This window comes from Ascaphus truei, chromosome 2 (assembly GCF_040206685.1).
Source record: "Ascaphus truei isolate aAscTru1 chromosome 2, aAscTru1.hap1, whole genome shotgun sequence".
In the NCBI taxonomy this organism is placed as follows: domain Eukaryota; kingdom Metazoa; phylum Chordata; class Amphibia; order Anura; family Ascaphidae; genus Ascaphus; species Ascaphus truei.
This window is the reverse complement of record NC_134484.1, coordinates 172739211-172759999: the sequence shown is the minus strand read 5'-3', so window position 1 is coordinate 172759999 and position 20789 is coordinate 172739211. Positions and strand designations below refer to the sequence as shown.

Sequence of the window (20789 nt, the reverse complement as noted above, 5' to 3'; positions counted from 1 at the left end):
AGAAGAATTGCAAAAAGATTACAAGTGTCTTCTATTTCTAAGGCTAAGGCCCCGCTACCTCAGACCACGCACCCGCACTGCACACAGGCGACGCATGGAGAGGCACTTGACCGCTATATGCGGTCTGTAGGGAGCGGGAGCGGCGGCCGGGGGTCGTGGTTTGAGCGGAGGGACCCCCCACATGCCCTCTGCTGCTCTCCGTTCTACTCCCCCCCCCTCCCTACACATGCCCTCTGCTGCTCCCGTCCGATCCCCCCTCCCCCCTCCTCCTCCAGCGGATGGCTGCAGTGGGGGTCGGTCTCCCGGGCTGCAGGAGGGAGCTGCTGCCGGCTGTATGCTGGAAGGTAAGCAGCTCCCTCCCCCCACAAATGCCCTCCTCTCCGTGCTGATCCCTCCGGACACACACACACACACCTTGTGGAGGAAGCTCTCTGACAGCTCCAGCTCCTGCCCCCGCCGCTGATAGGCTAATCAGCGCACCACGTGACGCGTCACCGCTCGGGATCTCAATTTTCTTGCATCCCCTGGCAGCTCACGCGTCACAGCGCGTTGTGAGCCGTGCAGCGAGGGGGGCCTGGGACCGGCTCGGAAGGTTACCCCTGCTGGTGAGGAACACCGCCGGACGCAGCGGGACCAAAGCCTTAATCTGTTAAAGTTGCATTAGCACTACAAGTGATTTCAAAACAGTTCATGACATTTGTAAATGGTTTTTCTTTTCTATGTTACACATGCAAAAAAAAAAAACAAACAAACAATGAAACTACCTGTAAATTTTCCACCACTGAATGTCATTGGAAATCCAGATGCACCACCGGCAAAATCACTCATCATAAGATCAACATTTGTTGGTAACTTTCCACCATTTGGTCGAGTGCAGTCTACTGTATTGAGTAATTTGTGACCTGTGGATTAAAGATGAGTGTTATCAATAAGACATAAATGACTTACAAGTACTCAACTGTGACTGTCATCCACACAGTATACTTTTTCAATTGATTCTGACTCCTGTTACTCTGCATTGGGATGCATGGCAAAGTGTTGGAGGTTCTCACATATCAAATAGTTTATTAATTGAAAGTTGCCATGCATAAATAAATGTTTGCAAGTCACATACAACATTACTTTATTCTGTATAGGTGGCATTCAGCATTCTAGTTTGCAGCACTTGTGACATTCTTCTGAATGAGGAACATCAAGGGTAAACATTGGAGGCTATAATAATTCATATAATAAATATATTTTACTGATCTGTCTGCATGTCATCTTCTCCACCTACATCCTATACCCTCCTGTCTAAGCAAAATGCACTACTTCTGTGTACAGTACTCTCTAGGAGTTATATATCCGAGCCTATTTTGATGCACGTCAAATACAAGGAGCTTGTTAGTCAAGTTGCTTACATTGTAAGCCAGGGCAACTAAAGAGAAAGGTACTAAAGTATGCTGCACTTAGTCAACTAATAGTACAACAGAGGTAGGATAAAAAGTAACTTTAATTCGGTATAAAATATATGCCAAATAGCTGCGAGACCCGGCGTTGCTCGGGATGTAATGTTCCCGCTCCTCTCTCTCTCTCCCCCCTCCCTCTCTCTCCCTTACCCCCCCTCTCTCTCTTCCCCTGTCTCCCCCCTCCCCCCTCTCTCTCTTCCCCTGTCTCCCCCCTCTCTGTTTGTCCCCCGTTGATATCATTCTGGTCCCCCCCTCCCCTTTACAGCTCCGGTCCCTGCCCCCCCCTTTACAGCTCCGGTCCCCCGCCCCCCCTTTACAGCTCCGTTCCCCCCCTTTACAGCTTCATGCAGTGTGTGTGTGTGCGCGTAAGGCAGTGTGTGTGTGTCAGCCAGTCAGTGTGTGTTTGTGTGCGTGTGTCAGTCAGTATGTGTGTGCATGCGTCAGTCAGTGTGTGTGTGCGTCAGTCAGTGGGTGTGTGTGCATGCGTCAGTGTGTGTGTGCTCACGTCAGTTGATGTGTGTGTGTACGTCAGGCTGTGTGAGTGTGTCTGTGTGCGCGTCAGTCAGTGTGTGTGTGTGCGTCAGTCAGTGGGTGTGTGTGCGCGTCAGTGTGTGTGTGCACGCGTAAGTGTGTGTGTGTGCGGCAGTGTGTGTGTGTGCACGTCAGGCAGTGTGTGTGCGTCAGGCAGTGTGTGTGTGTCGCAGTCAGTCAGTGTGTGTGTGTCGCAGGCAGTCAGTGTGTGTGTCAGTAAGGGTGTGTGTGTCAGTCAGGGTGTGTATGTCAGTCAGTGTGTGAGTCAGTCAGTGTGTGTGTGTGTGTGTCATTCAGGCAGTTCGTGTGTCAGTCAGTGTGGTGCGCCCCCCACCTCTCCCCTCTCCCCCTCTCCCCTCTCTCTCGACTGTTTCCCGGCCAGGCCCGGCTGCGGGGGGGGGAGTTCTGTGTGTGTGTTCTGACTCTTTCCCCGTCACCCCCCCGTGCGGAGCTGCTGATTGCGGGGGTGGGTTCGGGGGGGTGGTACCTGCTTGCGCCCTCCGGCGCTCCCTGCGGTAATACGGGGGCCCACGGAGAAGAGCCGAGAGGGCAGGCGGCGGCGTGTGAGAGGCGGCATCGGCGACTCGGCAGGAGGCGGCGTGAGCGTGCGCCGCTGCTCGTGGGTAGCGGTGCTGGCGGCGCCGGGGAGGCTGGGGTTTGCTGTGAAGGGGGGTGAGGGGGTGTGGGGACAGGTGAGGCAGTGGCACCGAGGAGCGTACGCCGAAGCCCGTGGGTAGTGGTGCTGGCGGCTCCGGGGATGTTGGGGTTTGCTGTGAGGGGGGAGGTGGGGGGGTGTGGGGAAAGGTGAGGCGGTGGCGCCGATGGCCGTGGGTAGCTGTGTCAGCGGCGGTGAGTGTGACCAATGAGAGGCGTGGGGGGGCGCGGGGGGCTGACAGAGCAATCTGATTGGCCGGAGGCTGAGTGACAGACCAACGGACCAATCAGATTGCCCATAGGGACACCAACATACAACATTTTCAAAAATATATATAGATAGATAGATAGGGAATGTAATTACAAGGTTGAGATATACAATAATTAAAAAATACAGGTGTTAAAGTGTGACAAAATCCAGGAACAATGGAAGTATTGTTGTCCTCTCTGGGTACAGCTGTGCTACAGTATATATCCAATTCCTATCCTTATTGTATGAGCTACTATAAATAAATGTATATTGTAAAAATTTGGTCTATCATTCTGATGTTTGCAGACTAGAAGTTACTTTTTATCCTGCATCCATTATACTATTAGTTGACTGAGTGCAGCATACAGTGCCTTTCTCTTTAGTTGCCTTAAAATATCATTCCTGTTTTTGCACCATGTCACCTAAATACTACTCTTTTATACTACTATCTAGCTGAGCAGTCAAATTAGTGGATCGTAGTGAACTTTTGTCAATTAACAACAATAAACTTAAATGCAAACAACGACATTTCACTACTCCTTTATTTATCACGCAACCGAGTACAATCAGACCGCATATGCCAAATTGTTTCTAAACATTGGGACACCTTAAAGCTTGACAATTTACTTAATCCATCCATCAGAGAGGGACCTAAATTTGTGTTTAGAAAAGCCAAATCTTTGGCTTCCTCCCTATCCCCAAGCCTTTTCAATTCAGAACAAAACTCAGGCGGAATTAGGAATATTCAGAATGGATTTTTTCCGTGTGGAAATTGTATTATGTGAAATACACAGATTTCCAACAAGCTCTGAGAAACCCCAACCATTACCATATAATATATATAATGCATATAAGTGTCAAAAGGAGTGCTAGTGGCCGTGGCTAAATGTATACAACAAAGAACAAAAATGCCCAAAGCTACTTCCATTGTGACAAAAATACACAGTGCAATACCTATATATCTCTTGTAAAAAGGGTCATTTAGTTTAACCCTTTGGCCAAAGCATCTTAAGCCTGCTGCCACCTACAAGGCATGACCGAAGCAGGTCCTAACACTAACCTGGGTTAAAATTCTTATTTACCTGTATAATTACAGGAAGAATGATCACATTGGATCTGTCGTAACCTGGCAAAATGAAACTGACCTGCAACTTGGAAATCCAATGTGATCATTCTTCCTGTAATTATACAGGTAAATAAGAATTGGCCAAAAGGTTAAACTAAATGACGCTTTTTACAAGAGATATATAGGTATTGTACTGTGTATTTTTGTCACAATGGAAGTAGCTTTTGTTCTTTGTTGTATACATTGTATTATGTGCCAATATGCTATCCCCACAAAAGTGATGAACTGTTTAAAAGAAAAACAAAATGTTAACAATTCAAACATTCATAAATTGCAACACTAGCCATGTTGTATATATTCTTAAATGTGGCTGTGGAAATTAAATCCTTAAAAACAAGGATTGTGGAACACGTTTGTTCCATTAAAAAAGGTGAGTCTCTTGATTCAGGTTTTATATATCCATATCTATCATATTACTAACAATTTGGTTATTATATTTTCCCTGCTCAGAGGGTAGTTTTCATAATTTAGGTGTTCTTGTATATTCTATCATCATTTATATTTTTATTCATGTCAGTGACTTGAATAACTATGTTTGTTCCATTACTTTATGGTCCTTTTTTCTAGTATATAGAGTATCCTTTACTTTTTAACATCTTCCAAGTTAAGTGATATTTGGATATGTTAAAAGATAGTTCGCATAAATCTATCTTAAAAAATGGACATGAATATGGTTTGATTAATAAGATATAAATGGGCTTTTCTCCTTTACTTTTTCTCAATATCTGAGACAAGCATTAATTTATGACTAGGCAACTTAGATTATTGTGTATATGCTAAGGAGATTTATACCTTGAGACACTGTTTAGACACCCAGAAACCTCAGGAAGGGAACTATAGAATCACGGTCCAAATGGGTGGCGTTCACAATATGTGTGGGTAGTGTCCGGGGAAGGGGCTCCTGAAAGTCAGGAGTCCAGAACCTCCATTTGATGAGCTGCAACAATACTCATAGCGGTCTCCAGCACAGGGAGTCACAGTGTGTTCTAATTGAACTGTCCATGTGAGCAGCTGCCTGGGGGGCGGGGGCTGCCGAGCAAGGGGCACTTTCTCTGCCAGAGAGGAGCTGCAGCGTGCGAAAGGAATGGCTCCTGCCAAAATCAGGAGGACTGCATGGAGGAGTTTGCAAGTTGCAAGCTTTTCCTTTGAAAAATTGTGCAGGGTTTGGCGCGAAGCCAAGCCACACTACACCCTGAAACGGGTTCACTTCGCCCCCAAAAGCCACACCCAGCTGCAATGTGCCTGTACTTCTGGATCCACCAGGAGAAGGAGGCGCTGTGCTACCGAAGAGGGTGTCACCACTGGGGGACGTAGCCGGATGCGTGCTATCGCACCCTCAGTTCCTCGTGATGAGCTAGCAGAGCAGGAGCTAATCCCCAATACTACCGTGCAATTCCTCATTATGGCCGAGTGTACTGTGTCTCAATATCAGTTACCAGGAGGCTTCCTGGTAGTTCAAGTAAACGGGGAGAGTTTCCTGAAATGCATCTGCCCTTGCTGCGATTTCCCGGGCGGAGAGGTGAGCCTGACATCCAAGTTAAAAAATGTAAGGAAAAACGGGGGCACTCACTTGAAATCCACAGTCAATTGAAAGCAGAAAAATGGGTAGCCAGGTACACTGAAGCTCGATAAAAAAGCCTTTATTGGAACATTGGTAGGTGAACTAAAAAGGAAAAAAACTCCCACGCATTTCACGCCAGTGTTGCTCTTTCTCAAGGAGCAATGATTTACCGTAAGTGAATACATACATATACATATATATTATATATAATATATATGGGAAGGACCAGCACAGATAACATTCCAAGAGACACTGTTTTTAAGTAATCCTTGCTTCATTCATTGTAACATCGCCGGAAGAAGAGATCAGTGTATGTCGAAAGCTCGCACAAATAAAAGCATTTCGTTAGCCACAGAACGGTATCATCTATTTATTTTTTGATTATATATAATATATATATATATATATATCAGGAATGTTCAGAGCACTCAAAAGGGAAAATAAAAGGAAATAAACTTATCTGATCAGTCGTGGTGCTGCCAGGATAGATAGATAGGCTCATAACACAAAAAATCCGCAGCACTCACAAATTCCAAAGATTAACTTTAATAAAGCGACACAAGCATCAGGAGGTAACCACAGGAAAAAGAAGAGACGTTTCGGATCTCACGGTCCTTTCTCAAGCTCCCCCACATAACATGACATACAATGGGAATACATATAGTGCTATCAATCAACAAATTTGGCGCCACAAAATCCTCACCCAGGCTCCTACGGTGGCTCATATTGGACAAAAAATGCAACCAAAAACAGAAATAAAACTAAAAAAAACTGCATACTAAAATACAGGAGGGTCGTATAATGCTCAGTATAATGCTAGCACATATATAGGTGCCAGGCAATATATTATGGCTGTGTAATTAGCAATGTACAGACAAGGGAACAAAATGATCGTACCTGCAGTGAGACTTCATATTCTAATAGTTTATATGTCCGCATGCATGCGAGCTAGCATCAGACTATGTGGGGATAAATCAACAGTGTTTAAATTCTACTTCCCCTACATCCGGGACATAGCAATGCCCGCATGTATCAAAGCCATCCTCACTCACCGGATCCCCTCTCCGTATCAGCAGTACCTTCACACAAGGCTCCAATCGGCACTGAATGTGCAAATGCAACGGCATACGAACACACAGTCTTGTGTTGTACTATGCCTGGCAGTGTCCCCGCATGCATGCGCATTCAACAACGTTGGGCTTAGAGTAAACCCGTTCCGATGCATACCCACACCCAGAGTATACCATGTATCGTGAGATAAATAATACAGCAAGTGTATACATAAATGTATGCCTAACACTAAACTCCATGACGTCAGGGATAATTAATGCACAAAGGCAGAATAATAGAGTTCAAATCAAACCCCTAAGTAATACTTATGGTGGTGATGCTATACACAAGTGGCCCCTTCCCAATCATATTTATATATCTACCACATGATATGATCAGCAATCTGTATCCTATTAATACTAGTCAACCCTTACTATATGCTACCAGATAAAACCTCGCATATGAAAGAAGAGGGTATAAAGCCTCCATCTGATATCCCCTTGTCAGGAGAAAAAATCATCAAACAGAAAGATGATAAAGTCCATCTGTGGAACCACTGTGATGTATACAGATCTCGGATGACCAATGGCCTGTAAGACAAGAAATGTTAAGTGTAGCCATGGATAAACATTCCTATACGACCACGTCAACTAACTTGTCATCTAGGGTGCAAATTAAGGTCCAAATAAGGCACTAATGTGAGAAACTATGTGTCTAAGATATAATTAAAACTAGTTCAACCAACTGAACTGGTTAAAAAAATGGATAGCCTCTCAGATTAGTCATTATCCGTACAACAAAAATATATATACATATATATATATATATATTTACACACGCCCGCATATATACATATATACACACATCTAGTCAGGGTCAGAGGACCCATGGCGGAGCAACGAGAGTAGAAGCTATCATGTACAGAGCACAAGAACACCTGTACATGATTGTATACATATTGTATACAAATAGAGGTGAATCAGATACAGACTATGCCTAGGCTGAACAGTTCATAATGCTTGAGGCACACACACACGAGCGTAAGTAACATCTTAACATTACATTATATTAGGTTTCTCCACTCAATCTCATGTTCTTTACTTGCCATTCTATATCCACTTATTTTATTCACCATCATCAGCTCCCTAAACAAATCAGGATGTTGGTTTGACTATAAATATGTCAAGTGATAGTTTTATTTACCCCTTCTGGTCGATTAACATCATTTAGAAGAGAGTAAGACAGGGGGGTTCTACAAATATGTTTTCTTTGTTAATTTAAGTTTATTGGTTTTAATATTGTTATGTGGTTGTACTTCACAGTACACTATGTGGTCACCTTCTGTGCTGCGCATAATTCTGCGCTCTGGCTTTTCATTCTCCCACCCTGCACTTGGGGTATTCTGTGAGCCTCTGACGCGATGGTCGGTATTGCGCAAGCGTACTCCGCCGATGGTCCGGAGCTCACTGTGTCTGCTCCCACTGCGGGGAGAGACTAGTGTCTTGCAGAGCGCAGTTGTGCGCGCACTTAGAGCCCCAGTGAGGTATACAGTCAGGGCTATTTGATGACGCACTTTCCTCGCGCCCCACGGCCTCCATTGACATGGAGGACTCTCCCTCAGCTGGTCACTGCGCAAGCGCGTACTACTGGGGGTTGCTAGACCACGCATGTCTCCGGATTGGTAATTGGGGGCGGAGTTAGTCACTGTCGTGTCTGTGTCTTAATATACTGATTAGGTGTATACACATCAGAAGACCATTAGCAATCAAAGTGGGTGGATCACATGTGAGCTGTGAGTATTGGCTGGTTTTGTCATTCTGTGTCTATATATATATGTTAATAAAGTTGTGATATGTATACCTTGAGAAAGCGCTCTGTGAAGCGTGAAACGTTGGTAGGGCTCTCCATTGCCCTGTTTTTCCATGACCAATAAATAATCTAAATGGGATACGCACCCTCCTTTCTACTTTTTTGATACCTACAGCAGTGCTCTTCCAGTTTCTCCTTTTCCACAGACCTTGCCCAGGACAATCAAAGGGTACTTAACTCTACCCAAGACTGGAGAAATTGGGATGGATTTGACGATGATCATCCTGGGGGTGGGGTGCATGAGTACCTAGCTTTCTCCACACAAGTGTAAGAAAGGTCAGAGAGATTGGAAACACTATCTAGAGCAACGTCTGAATCTAATATGTCTGAGTATAATGCAAATGTGGGGAAGGTATTGCCATGGTGGGACTCCATGTTTCAAGGGTATGTCCATCATATGAACTGGACACGGTTCTTGCTGTTTAGCGGGGACATTGTGGATCATTGGTGAGAGGAAGGAGAGTTGTCTGCGGAGGAGACGGCGACGGCTCTTAGAAGTAGAGATAGGGACATTAAGTTAGGGTTGATATAACCAAACGGTTTAACCATCACCTATCAGGAACAACCCTCTCACGAGCCACTGTTTTGGGTGCTACTGTGCCTGTGGCCGTAAATTAACTAAACGCAGCCGACTGAATGTTTAATAGTTCAAAGATACCGTCAGTCCCATGGGTACGACTACCCCTATGTCCTTGAGCTATAATAAGGGAGATAGAAGTCAACCTAGAGGAATGGTTGAGGAAAGGAGTTCTAGAATACTTAGCTTCTAGGTGTAGCTACCCTAAGTATTTCCCAGAAGATAAAATATGTTACTTTATGTGAGTATGGAGGGTAGGGAGATACATCTACCTGACCAGGTAGAGTATATACCTGAGCGGGGTCCTTAAAGAGTGTACTATTTCAATGTTCTCAAAGGCGAGGGTAGGTTAGTTAAGAAACTTGACCCAAAACATTATTATTGAAGGGAGTATGGGTCCTCCATGTTATGGGAGGGATCTGATATACTTCAGTGTTTAAGACTGTATGCTATCAACTGTTATGGTATACATTGAATGGTATAAATTGTTATTCATTGCTCCATGTTGTCCAATTTAAGGATGGCAATAAATGTAGTTCTCAGCGGGGTCCATGAGATACCACCAGGGGGAGTGTGTAGCCATGTATCCTCTTGGCTACTATTTTGCCTGCCTAACACATAAGCCCCTAACACATTTGCCTGCCTAACACATAAGTACCAGTGCAGGCAGTGTTAGGGTTAATCCGGGGTTTCCCCTGCAGTAAGCAGATCCCTTGAGTGACAAGGGGGAGGTAGGCCTAGGGTCTGTGTTCTGCCCAATCAGGGACTCAGACCTGGGACCCTCCCCTTAGGTACATAAGGGGCTGCCCAGCCTAAATTTAGAGTTTTATGCTAAGTTCTAGGAAGTGGAGTCAGGGCTCTGCCCACCTTCCTTCCCCTCCCTTAGTGGGGTGGGACAACTGCCCTTTATGCCACTAGGGCATAAGGGAAGAGCTGAGGATAGACCCTTGGGGCCTCAAGCTCTCTGGGTTCAGTCCAGGGTCCAAAGGAATAAGTATACCGTTGTATCCTGTACCCTGTTGTAAAGAGAATAAAGACTGTTCCAGTTTTATATACTCCTGCCTGAGAGTGCAGTTATTCAGGGGGAGTACCAGAGAGCTTTCCTGCAGGGACTGCACCCAATTCTGCTGGGGCCTGCGGGGAATGGAGGTGCTGCACCAGTAAGAAAGAACCACCCAGCTATGAAAGCATGTCCTGTTTGTCCCCACTAACATCGGCAGACGCTCGATATTTTGTGAGCCAGCAAGGGAGCAGCACAAAACTCCCTGTAATAGTGACATCTCCCAGAGGGTGGGGGAAAACCTGTTTCACTACTGTAGACAAAATCAATTTCTCTATGACCACTACCTATTTATGACTTTACTTCATTTTTTCTTATCACTTGTCTGTTACTTATTTAAAAAAAAAAAAAAAAAAAATCTTTAATTGTATTTGCTTTGGCTGTTGTATCTACTTCTGCTATCTTCTCTTATCCATTTTGCTTGTATTTTTACGACCTTGAAATGTAGTTATAAGCAGGTGTAGAAGTTAATAAGAAGCAAATTGCATGATATACTGTATACATAACCTGGAGACCAAAGTACATTCTCTACATGAGGTTGTACCAAAATATATATTTTATAGACCTACACAAATGTACTTTTATGTATGTACAGTATATCTTTACTTATATAGCACCCACAATTTACGCTGTTTATGTATGTATATCTTTATTTATATAGTGCCATTAATGTACATAGAGCTTCACAGCAGTAATACACGTGACAATCATATAAATAACAAATAATACAAATAACACATAAAGGGAAGAAGAGCTTTCAGACATAAAAGTGACATTTAAGAAACAGAGTCTCTGCCCCGAAGAGCTTACCATCTATTTTGTAAGTAGGAGGAATATACAGAGACAGAAGGAAGGTGTTCTGTTAAGTGCGTCTGGTCGATGTATGAGATATACATAGGGGGATCCTCCGGTGCGGTGTTTCACTCAGATTTCCAGGACACATGCAATATAAAACAGACAGAGGGGCCACAATCATACACTTGTGCCTCTCATACATCTCACTCCCCAACATACCATTGTGATTTAACCTTTCCTGATTGTGGCCCCTCTGTCTGTTTTATATTGCATGTGACCTGGAAATCTGAGTGAAACACCGCGCCGGAGGATCCCCCCCCCCCTTCTTTTCTGTGACTAATACAGAGGTTGGTGAATCACCTCTGAAAGAAACTCTGGCAGCAGGACTACACTCTATGAGGGACTGAAACTTTGAACCCATTTTAATACGGTTGGCGCAGTTATTTTATTTTTCTTTGTGGATGTATGAGATATATAGTATCAGCCACTGAGCTACTCATATGTTTCGTTAAGGAGGTGTGTTTTAAGATGGGTCTAAAAGGTGGATAGAGAGGGTGCTAGTCTGGTATTGAGGGAAAGGGCATTCCAGAGGTGTGGGGCAGTCAGTGAGAAAGGTTTAAGGTGGGAGAGGGCTTTAGACACAAGAGGTAGAGAGCAGACATCCTTGAGCAGAACGCAAGAAAAGCTGTGCTTACGAAGAGAGACAATACCGTATAAGGAATAATACATTAAGTACAACAACATCAGACAATAGGAAAGGAAATCCCTACCCTGGAGAGCTTACAATCAATGTTTTATGTGCCTTTTCTTTTTTTGTTACTATTTTATTCTTTTAAAAACTATAAACTATGGGCTTCAACTCACAATTTACAGTATAATGACAAATATGAAAAATAGATGTTCCAGGGCACTACGGATGTCAAAGAAGAAGAATTTATTTAATCATTAAACACAACGTTTCAACCAACTGTGTGGTATTTCTCAAGTGAAGATAGAATACCCATAATCGCAAAGTGTCCACTATAAGTAGTCCCAAACACAGGTGAAATTACTTAAAATCTTGTCCGGTTCTCCCACGTGTGTCTCCCTCAATCTCTTCCGGATTCCGGCATGTGCGCGCGCACATCATTCTGGATGATGTCATCACATCGCGTCCTCGGTCCTGGATCCCGATTGGCCCGTCCTTCTCGTGATACTTCCACTGGGGCATCCATTGCTGCGGAGAGTGGAGATCCTGGCATCCCATCCACAAGTGTCCATGTAGTGATCCTTCTTCGCGCATGCGGAGATATATCAGATATGCAGATATGTCTGCAGATATGCGAGAAGGACGGGCCAATCGCGATGGGCCAATCGGGACCCTCGCATGGATGCCGCTTGGGCTGATGGTGTCAGTACAGGTTAAACATCACAGCTTTTCTGTAAAATCCTTGTGAAATAACTATTTCAGTCCACAAAGGGACAGCAATAAAACTGATTACAAAACAGTTATTACACTTACAGCTTACAATGACATATTGGGCCTCATGCAGAGAGCAGCGCTATTTAGAATTGGAGAGGGGAATAAAATTTAGCTTTATTGGAGAGTTTTTTTCTCCATATGCAGAAAGGGCATAAAACTGCATTTACAATCCTTTCTGCATATGGAGAGTTTCAAACAGCGCTATGAGCACTGTTGAAACTAGTGGGAAAGAAATCGATTTTTTTTTTTTCTCCTCCACCGGCCGCGGAGCGCCAGCTTCATGGTGGAGAGGAAAAATGTTGAAAATCGCGCCATTTTTTTGCCGCGAACAGCCACTAGATGGTGTTCGCTGCTCTCTGCATACGGCCGTTTTCAACACTGGAGAGATTTCTGTTCTCTCCAGCCGCGTGGCGAGATTCTGTGAAAAAAAAAAATGGCGCTTTTTTTAAAACTCGCCATTATCTGCCTTTCTAAAGGCAGATTTCGCCAATACATGCCGCTTTCCCTGTTAGCGCTGCTCTCTGCATGAGGCCCATTGTCTCCAAATAGCTTGAAATCCCTACCAGAATATCTCTAGGAACAACAGCAACAGTAATCAATGAGTTACCAACAAACGTCTTCAACAGTTAAACACCAGGGGAAAGTCCATCATAACAGAAATATATACTCACACAGTAAGCAATACTGTATATCAGAGACTCTATTTTAACACAGGATAACCAAAAGAACAGACGTGAAGAATATAAAAGATATGTCATATACAGATAACAATCCCTAAAATTTTAAAGGTTAAAAGAGAGGATACAAGTAAGTTGATATACTTCAAACAGGATACACTCAGAAATACAGAGGGTGTAGAACCAGTAATAATACACAATATGAAAAATACCTGTAAAAAAAAAAAGATGTATAACAATATGACAACAACAGAATATATCTAACAGTCATATAAAGACTTTCAGATACTCACCAGGATCTCAGATTCACTAGTTACTGTTACCATGGTTTTTTAATGTACAGTAGTTGTTTTTAGTGGGTGAAGCTTACGTTATGTCCGTGGAGGCTAATAGCAGCAAAGGCTTAACACTGATGGTGCTGATTAGTGTGCGGCAATACAAGTACTGTACTCGCCAGCAAGGCAACCCTATACTTTAAAAAGCCGACACCGCACGGAGCATAGCCCCACCCCAAACCAAAAATAGTTTGTGAATTGAAAATGACTACAGGTACAGATTAAATACAACTACATGGGTTGAATTATTCACTTGCTATTAGTTGGGAAAAGCGGATCTTTATGTTGGTATGCATCATGCTTCATTTTACCAACAAATAGGAGTGTACGTGTTTTCTGTGGAGTTGCCTTATTGCCAACCCTTCGTGCATGAGAGTGAATTCAATTAGCATTACTAAAACACCAAGGGGTGTTAACATTAGCTCTCTAACATGAGTGACAGCCAGTCCTTCTAGCTTTCAAAATCTTAAGATCGTACAATGGCAATGCATTTTTCATGTGTATTTGCTAATTAGTTCTCTTTGTCAAAGGGAGGTTATGTGATATGTTCCCCTTTGAATATTTATGACACATTTAACACAACAGTTTGTCCTTAATTTTCAAGGTAGTTTTTAAGAAGCAAATTTGAATGATGTCACACATTTTTGTCAGAGTTGAAATACCATGTACAAGTCACTACAATTTTATTTAATTTAGAACGCAGTTAATGCCCTTAAAGCTGCAGAGCAATATCCTACATGTATTTTTGTTATAAATCAGTTCTGTACTATGAGCAAATACTTATAGCATTTTTTTTAACAACTCTGAATGACATTTTTTATGTATTATCATTTAACAGGCCTTTTTTGTTTCTATAGCAGCCATTTACAAAGTCACCGTCAATACTCCTCTGCAGTCATTTAGTGAACCCCCTGAGCCGAATCTTCACCGATCGGTCGGCAATTTAGTTAATTCCTTATCATTGTGTGGATTGTATTGATGCACATATTAAAGAGAAAAAATAAAATAAATAAAAATAACGGCAGTTTGGACTGCTGCTTTAATCAGGAATGTAAAATCAGAATACTGTATATTAAAGCGAAAGCTTACAGCACCGGATTTGACAAATTGGATTTATCACTTACAGCTCTGCTTTTTGTAAAGGAAAATGAATACTAATGCACTTCAATATAGTGATGGCTAAAACAATATGTCGGAATGCATCCATGGATGTGCAAACAAAAAAAGTTTAAGAAACAACCACTAACTTACAGTACATCGTTATTCAAAGTTTTGTAAAGCATAATATCAAAGTTTCTTGATGCCAACATCCAATCTCTCCTGATCTTTAGCAAGGAATATTTATTTATCACAGTGCGAGCTATGTAACCCCTCCCAAGTGTACTGAGTTACAATATGCATCACAATATGCAAAGGGGTCCTTTTTCCTGACCAGGGATAAATAACATTAGTGTGTGATTTCCGCACGTTATTTTGAGACGGAGCATAGTACTTGTACACACTGTCACTATCCTTAATATTCCACCCATTTACAGACAAAACATATACACTTGGTTGTTGTTACCTTTGTACTCTACAATGATACAAGTATCCATTTCAGGGTGAACTCCATCCATAAGTATCATGAACCTAAGGTGCTCATCCACCTAAAACAAGAACATCATGTTTATATGCAGTTATTGTTCTTGTGTATAATAGTCTCTCCGCTCTATTTTATTGCCTTTTCATCATCATCTGTAATAGCATAAGCTACCAAGCAGGAGTCCCTAGATTAGCTGACTAATTTATGAGAGTATTTTATCCCATTCTACCACGTACAAGTAAATTATATGTTTGATTTTGTGTTTATTGTTTTCACCCCTTTGTAATAAATGTTGGAGTTTTGTTTAGAAAAGGTAAATAAAACAGTTTACCATAAGGGCTATAACGTTAGCCAAACATTTTTTTTTCTTTTCCCCATAATAACCTGGGAGATTAGGCAAAGGAAATATGCTCCAAATTGTCGAAATAGAAAAGAAATCCATATGTTTGAAAGAAATATGGGCATACAGTATTTTATATTACAAATGTATGTTTTATTTGATTTAGCTTGTGGGTGTGATTTGTTTGTTGATATTAATGTAAGAATATGTATGTGCCTATATATATATACCCAGTTTTAACAAAAATTGTTGTATTAACAGGCAAAAAAAACAATTAAGGGGATAGCTGACCTGTTGCCAAATTCCAAAAGGAACAACATTAATGTTTGTCAGTTTAACGCCACTCTTGTCCAGGTACCAAAAAACGGGACGTTCAGTCTTTCCAACATATATTGGTACATCTGGTCTTTTTTCACAAAGCTTTTTCAGTGTAGGATAGCTAGATATCAATAAAAAGATAATGATGATAAAAGGAAACATACATTTTTTAGTAATATGGTTAAAGCAGGAATGCTTTTGCTTTCCGGTGGTTTCTGGGATGCATTTGTTAGATTACAATATTATGATGAAGATGTTCCTGATGAGATTGATGGGGACATCAACTTCTTTAGCAGGAGGAGGATTAACCCCTTGTAAGTGCAGGCAGTTTACACACATATGTAAAATAACTGGTAGTACACCGCTCACCAAATAGCAAATAATGTAACCGGTGCAAAGGGATAGTACTGACATCGCAAGTAATCAGGAAGACAATAGGTAAATCTTCCACAGATCCCAGATAGCTGCACACAGGCTAATAGAATATATTGTACAGATAGAGTAGCTTGTATTGCTACAGGGGGTGGATTGAGGGGAGGGGGATCCTGGTAATTGTACCCAAAATTGGGATAGAACAATCACCTAAAATGCCCTATGGGCAAAACAATAAACTTTTATTAAACATCTATGTAGACGCACATTGTCACGACGCAAAAAGTGTAGTGAGTAATAAAAACAACTAAAACACAGGCACGGATGTATAAGGAGGTGGTGGTAGGATTAATATGAGGTATACCACTGCTTAAATAGATACCTCCATAGGTGGCTCCGATAGGGGTAGTGGGCGGTGAGGTAAATATGCCTAATTGAGAACTAGCAATATATGCTGATGAATCACCTAAAGCCCTGGGAGGGTGTAATGGGTATCTATTATACAACTAGTGTAATAGTACCGGAGGAATGAGCCTCAGTTAAGGTGGATCAGAAGTGCTGCAGTAAGATACGGGTGCATTACCCACTGCTCTGGTGATTGCAGTGTCACCTCGTGCAGTCTGTACAGCACCTGCTCTCCTGTTACATAGAGTGGCAAGTGCCAGTATGGTGCTCAATTTCAGGCAAAGTAACTGTAGTTAGGAGTAGCCAGTACAGCACCAAACACCCTCCCTTCCCTGTCAAGGAGCAATCTCTCCCGTGACCTCCGACGTCAGCGTGATGACGTCATCCCGACGTACGTTTCGCGCTCGGGGGCGGCGCTTTCTCAAGGTAGGAGGTCCCTATTGAGTCATGGTGACTCTTATTTATATACATATGAAGGGGCGTGACTGGAAACCTCCCCAATCACACTCCACTGTGGTGATGGACAATCTAATGAGCATATCATAGTGCTCGAGGGGTAATAGAGGACTATTGATACTTTGAACCCTAATATCTTGTGATAGGGAAAGGAAAACGGATCAAGTACAGTGGCACACAATAAAAAGTATAACATATGCCTAAATGTGGCTGTCTCTGTCTTCCTTTTTGTGTCACCCTTTGGATGCTGCAAACTTGCCAGATAAGTGGGTTGTCAGTTGGTAAGACATGAAATCCATATCCACATAGCTCACTAGGCATTTAGTTAGCTCTATGTGCATAGCCCTCAATCGATGGTGAGTATGGCACTAAATACCCCAAGTATGAATATAGATAGGGTAATTAGTTGGAACAGTGTATTTAGCATCTAGGGCTATGATGTATATAAATGAAGGAACACACAGGTAGGTATAGGTATAATATCTCCATTTATATATTTTTTTATTTTTATATGATTTCTGATTTTCTGACCTGGGGCCAACCATTAACTATAAATATATTGTGGATGTAAGTGGGCTGTGAAGTTATGTACGGTGGTGCGTAAATGGGGGGTGTAGGACTGTTCTAACCTATGGCATCCGCCCCGTAAGTCAAAACGGACTCTAAGTTTAAACTGTATACCTAGATCCCCATCCTGTGTAGTGTATTACAGAGGTTACAGGTATGACTTGTAAATAAACCCCTCATTGAGGCCGATGGGACTGAGTGTATTGAGCATGTATATCCATTTACACTCAGTCTGTAGTAGTGCCTTGTCCCAATCACCCTTACGTTGGCCCCATGGGATATGTTGTATGCCAATAAAGATTAATTGGTCACTGTTTCCATTGTGTTCGCTTATTACGTGACGTGCCACAGGGGTGTCTGCGGCATTCCGAATAGAACCCAGATGTTCAAGAATTCTCTTTTTAAACTGCCTGAACGTTTTGCCTACATATAACTTGCCACATCCGCAGACTAACAGGTATATCACCCCCTCAGTAACGCAGTTTATGAACTCGTTAATTTTAAATGTTCGCTGTTTATTAGAGTCCATGAAGTCTGTTCTCTTAGGTACGTGTCTACAGGCCTTACATCGGCCACATGCGTATGATCCCGTAGGTTTTTTAGCTAGCCATGTGGTGTTTGATTTGGCTTGGTAGTGGCTTTTAACAAGAATATCCTTCAAGTTACGGCTTCTTCTGCTTGTAAGTTTGGGTGTGTGTGATATAGCCCCTTGTAGATCTTGGTCATCTAATAGTAGGTGCCAGTGTTTATTGAAAATCCTGTAAATTGAGCCCCATTGGTCACTGAAGGTACCGATGAAACGAATTGGTTTATAATCGTTAGTCCCATCATTCCGCTTGGTGTCAACTAGGAGTTGTGTTCTGTTCGTCATAATGGCCCTATTGTAGGCTCTTTTTAGATTTGTTTTTGAATGTCCTCGTTCAATGAAACGTTGCGTCATGTCTTTAGCTTTGTCCTTGTATTCGCTAAGAGTGGAGCAATTACGTCTCAGGCGGGGATACTGGCCTGTGGGTATTGCCTTCACCACATGTTTGGGGTGCTGGCTGTCAGCTCTCAGTAAACTGTTGGTGGCTGTCGGTTTCCTAAAGATGGTAGTGTCTAATTTCCCAGTACTGTCTTTAGTGATGGTAATGTCAAGGAAGTCAAGATGTGTTTCACTTGAAACTAGAGTCAGTTTGAGATTGTGGTGATTGGAATTCAAAATATCCACAAATTCTCTTAGGGATGCCAGTGTGCCTGTCCAGAGGACCATGATATCATCAATGAACCTTACCCATAACTCAACAAACTTAGTGTATTCGTCCAGGGCCTCAGTGAAGACCACCGTCTCCTCCCACCAGCCTAGGTATAAATTGGCGTAGGTGGGAGCACATGTGGTCCCCATAGCAGTGCCCTGGATCTGGTGGTAATATTTGTTGTTAAATACAAAGTAATTTTTGGTCAGGGTAAGGTCCAATAGCTGAAGAATAAACTGATTATGCATCACTAGATCTTGGCCTCTGGACATAAGGAAATGTGCCACTGCTCGCATGCCTACCTCATGGGGTATGCTCGTATAAAGGCCCTCAACATCCAAGCTGACCAGTAGTGTATTAGGATCTGTAGTGATGTCATCCAATTTCCGCAGCGCATCCTTCGTGTCACGAAGATAAGAAGGCAATGCGCTGACAAATGGACGGAGTAGTTGGTCAACATAAATGCTGGCATTTGACGTTAAGTTTCCAATGCCAGACACTATTGGTCTGCCAGGAGGTGGGAGCCTACCCTTATGTACCTTGGGTAGGTGGTAGAAGGTAGATATCCTAGGTTTTTTAATATATAGGAAGTCTGCCTCTTTTTGTGTGATGACTTTATTTGTTTTCCCTACCTCTAGGATTTTGAATAGATCAGTCTGAAAGATCAGAGTGGGATCATTGTCTAGTATGCGATAGCAGTTGCGATCTGACAGTAGTCGGAGGCATTCAGTAACGTACATGGTACTATCCATCACAACCACGTTGCCCCCTTTATCTGAAGGCTTAATGGTCAGTGTGTCGTTATCTCTAATCTCCTTTAGGGCAGCGTACTCCTGTATCGTAAGGTTAAATTTACTGGTTTTGTTGCTAAGTTTTTCTAGGTCGTGGGTCACACAATCAGTGAATACCTTCACTTGGGCACTGATCTCAGATGGTGGTGTGAAATTGGATTTAGCTCTAAATTGAGTAAAGGGGCCCTCCCCTGGAGGTCTATTACTCTCTACCAGGAGTTCTTCTAAGGTTTCTACATTCTCTAAATCTATGGGATCTAGGAATTCAAGAGGGGTATTAAGTATATCTCTCTGTTTCTTCCTCATGAAGAATTTGTGTAACAAAAGCTTCCTTGAGAAGAGGTTAACATCTTTGACAGTTTCGAATAAGTTCATTCTACTTGTGGGACAAAAGGACAGTCCTTTGGAGAGGACTTGTAAATGGTGTGCATTCAGATCCATAGAAGATAGATTTATGACCTGTGATTTTGTTTGCTCTTTTTCTTGTATGTCCCTCTGCGTTCTCTGTCCTTGTATCCCCAAACTTTTCTGTCCCTTAGATAGTCTCCCCGATCCCCTCCTGGTTTTCCTCCTATGTTGCTGAGGTAGGAGGGCCCCTCTAGTTCTAAAAAATTAATGTCGGTGTTAGCGGGTTTGGGAGTTATGTTAGATGAACCAGGCTCATTACCCTTATCGTGTTCTAAGTCACTGGTAGAACCCTCCCATTCTGTAGATGAATCATTGGTCTCTTGGTGGCGTGTATTCCTATATTGGCGTCTGTTTTTGAAGATTTTGTATTTGAAAATACGATTGGCATCAAAGTCGCTTTTGTCTCGAATGTATTTAATATGCTTCCTTTCTTTAATGTCTGCTATAAACCCATCAACACGGGATTTTAGTTTAGATTCATATTTATCAAAATTACGATACAGGAGTACGCTGCCCTAAAGGAGATTAGAGATAACGACACACTGACCATTAAGCCTTCAGATAAAGGGGGCAACGTGGTTGTGATGGATAGTACCATGTACGTTACTGAATGCCTCCGACTACTGTCAGATCGCAACTGCTATCGCATACTAGACAATGATCCCACTCTGATCTTTCAGACTGATCTATTCAAAATCCTAGAGGTAGGGAAAACAAATAAAGTCATCACACAAAAAGAGGCAGACTTCCTATATATTAAAAAACCTAGGATATCTACCTTCTACCACCTACCCAAGGTACATAAGGGTAGGCTCCCACCTCCTGGCAGACCAATAGTGTCTGGCATTGGAAACTTAACGTCAAATGCCAGCATTTATGTTGACCAACTACTCCGTCCATTTGTCAGCGCATTGCCTTCT

At 42.6% G+C, this 20789-nt stretch overlaps 1 protein-coding gene across 1 annotated transcript in view; it reads right to left on the bottom strand.

Annotated features, from left to right (window-relative positions):
- The window catches only part of LOC142488604 (cytidine monophosphate-N-acetylneuraminic acid hydroxylase-like), a 158901-nt gene that overhangs the window by 72116 nt on the left and 65996 nt on the right, over window positions 1–20789 (bottom strand). The window contains exons 6-8 of the mRNA XM_075589053.1: window positions 15609–15756; window positions 14960–15041; window positions 765–902 (exon numbers count right to left, since the gene is read on the bottom strand). Of these exons, the coding sequence (XP_075445168.1) occupies window positions 765–902; window positions 14960–15041; window positions 15609–15756 (368 nt within the window). The remainder of the gene's footprint in view (window positions 1–764; window positions 903–14959; window positions 15042–15608; window positions 15757–20789) is intronic.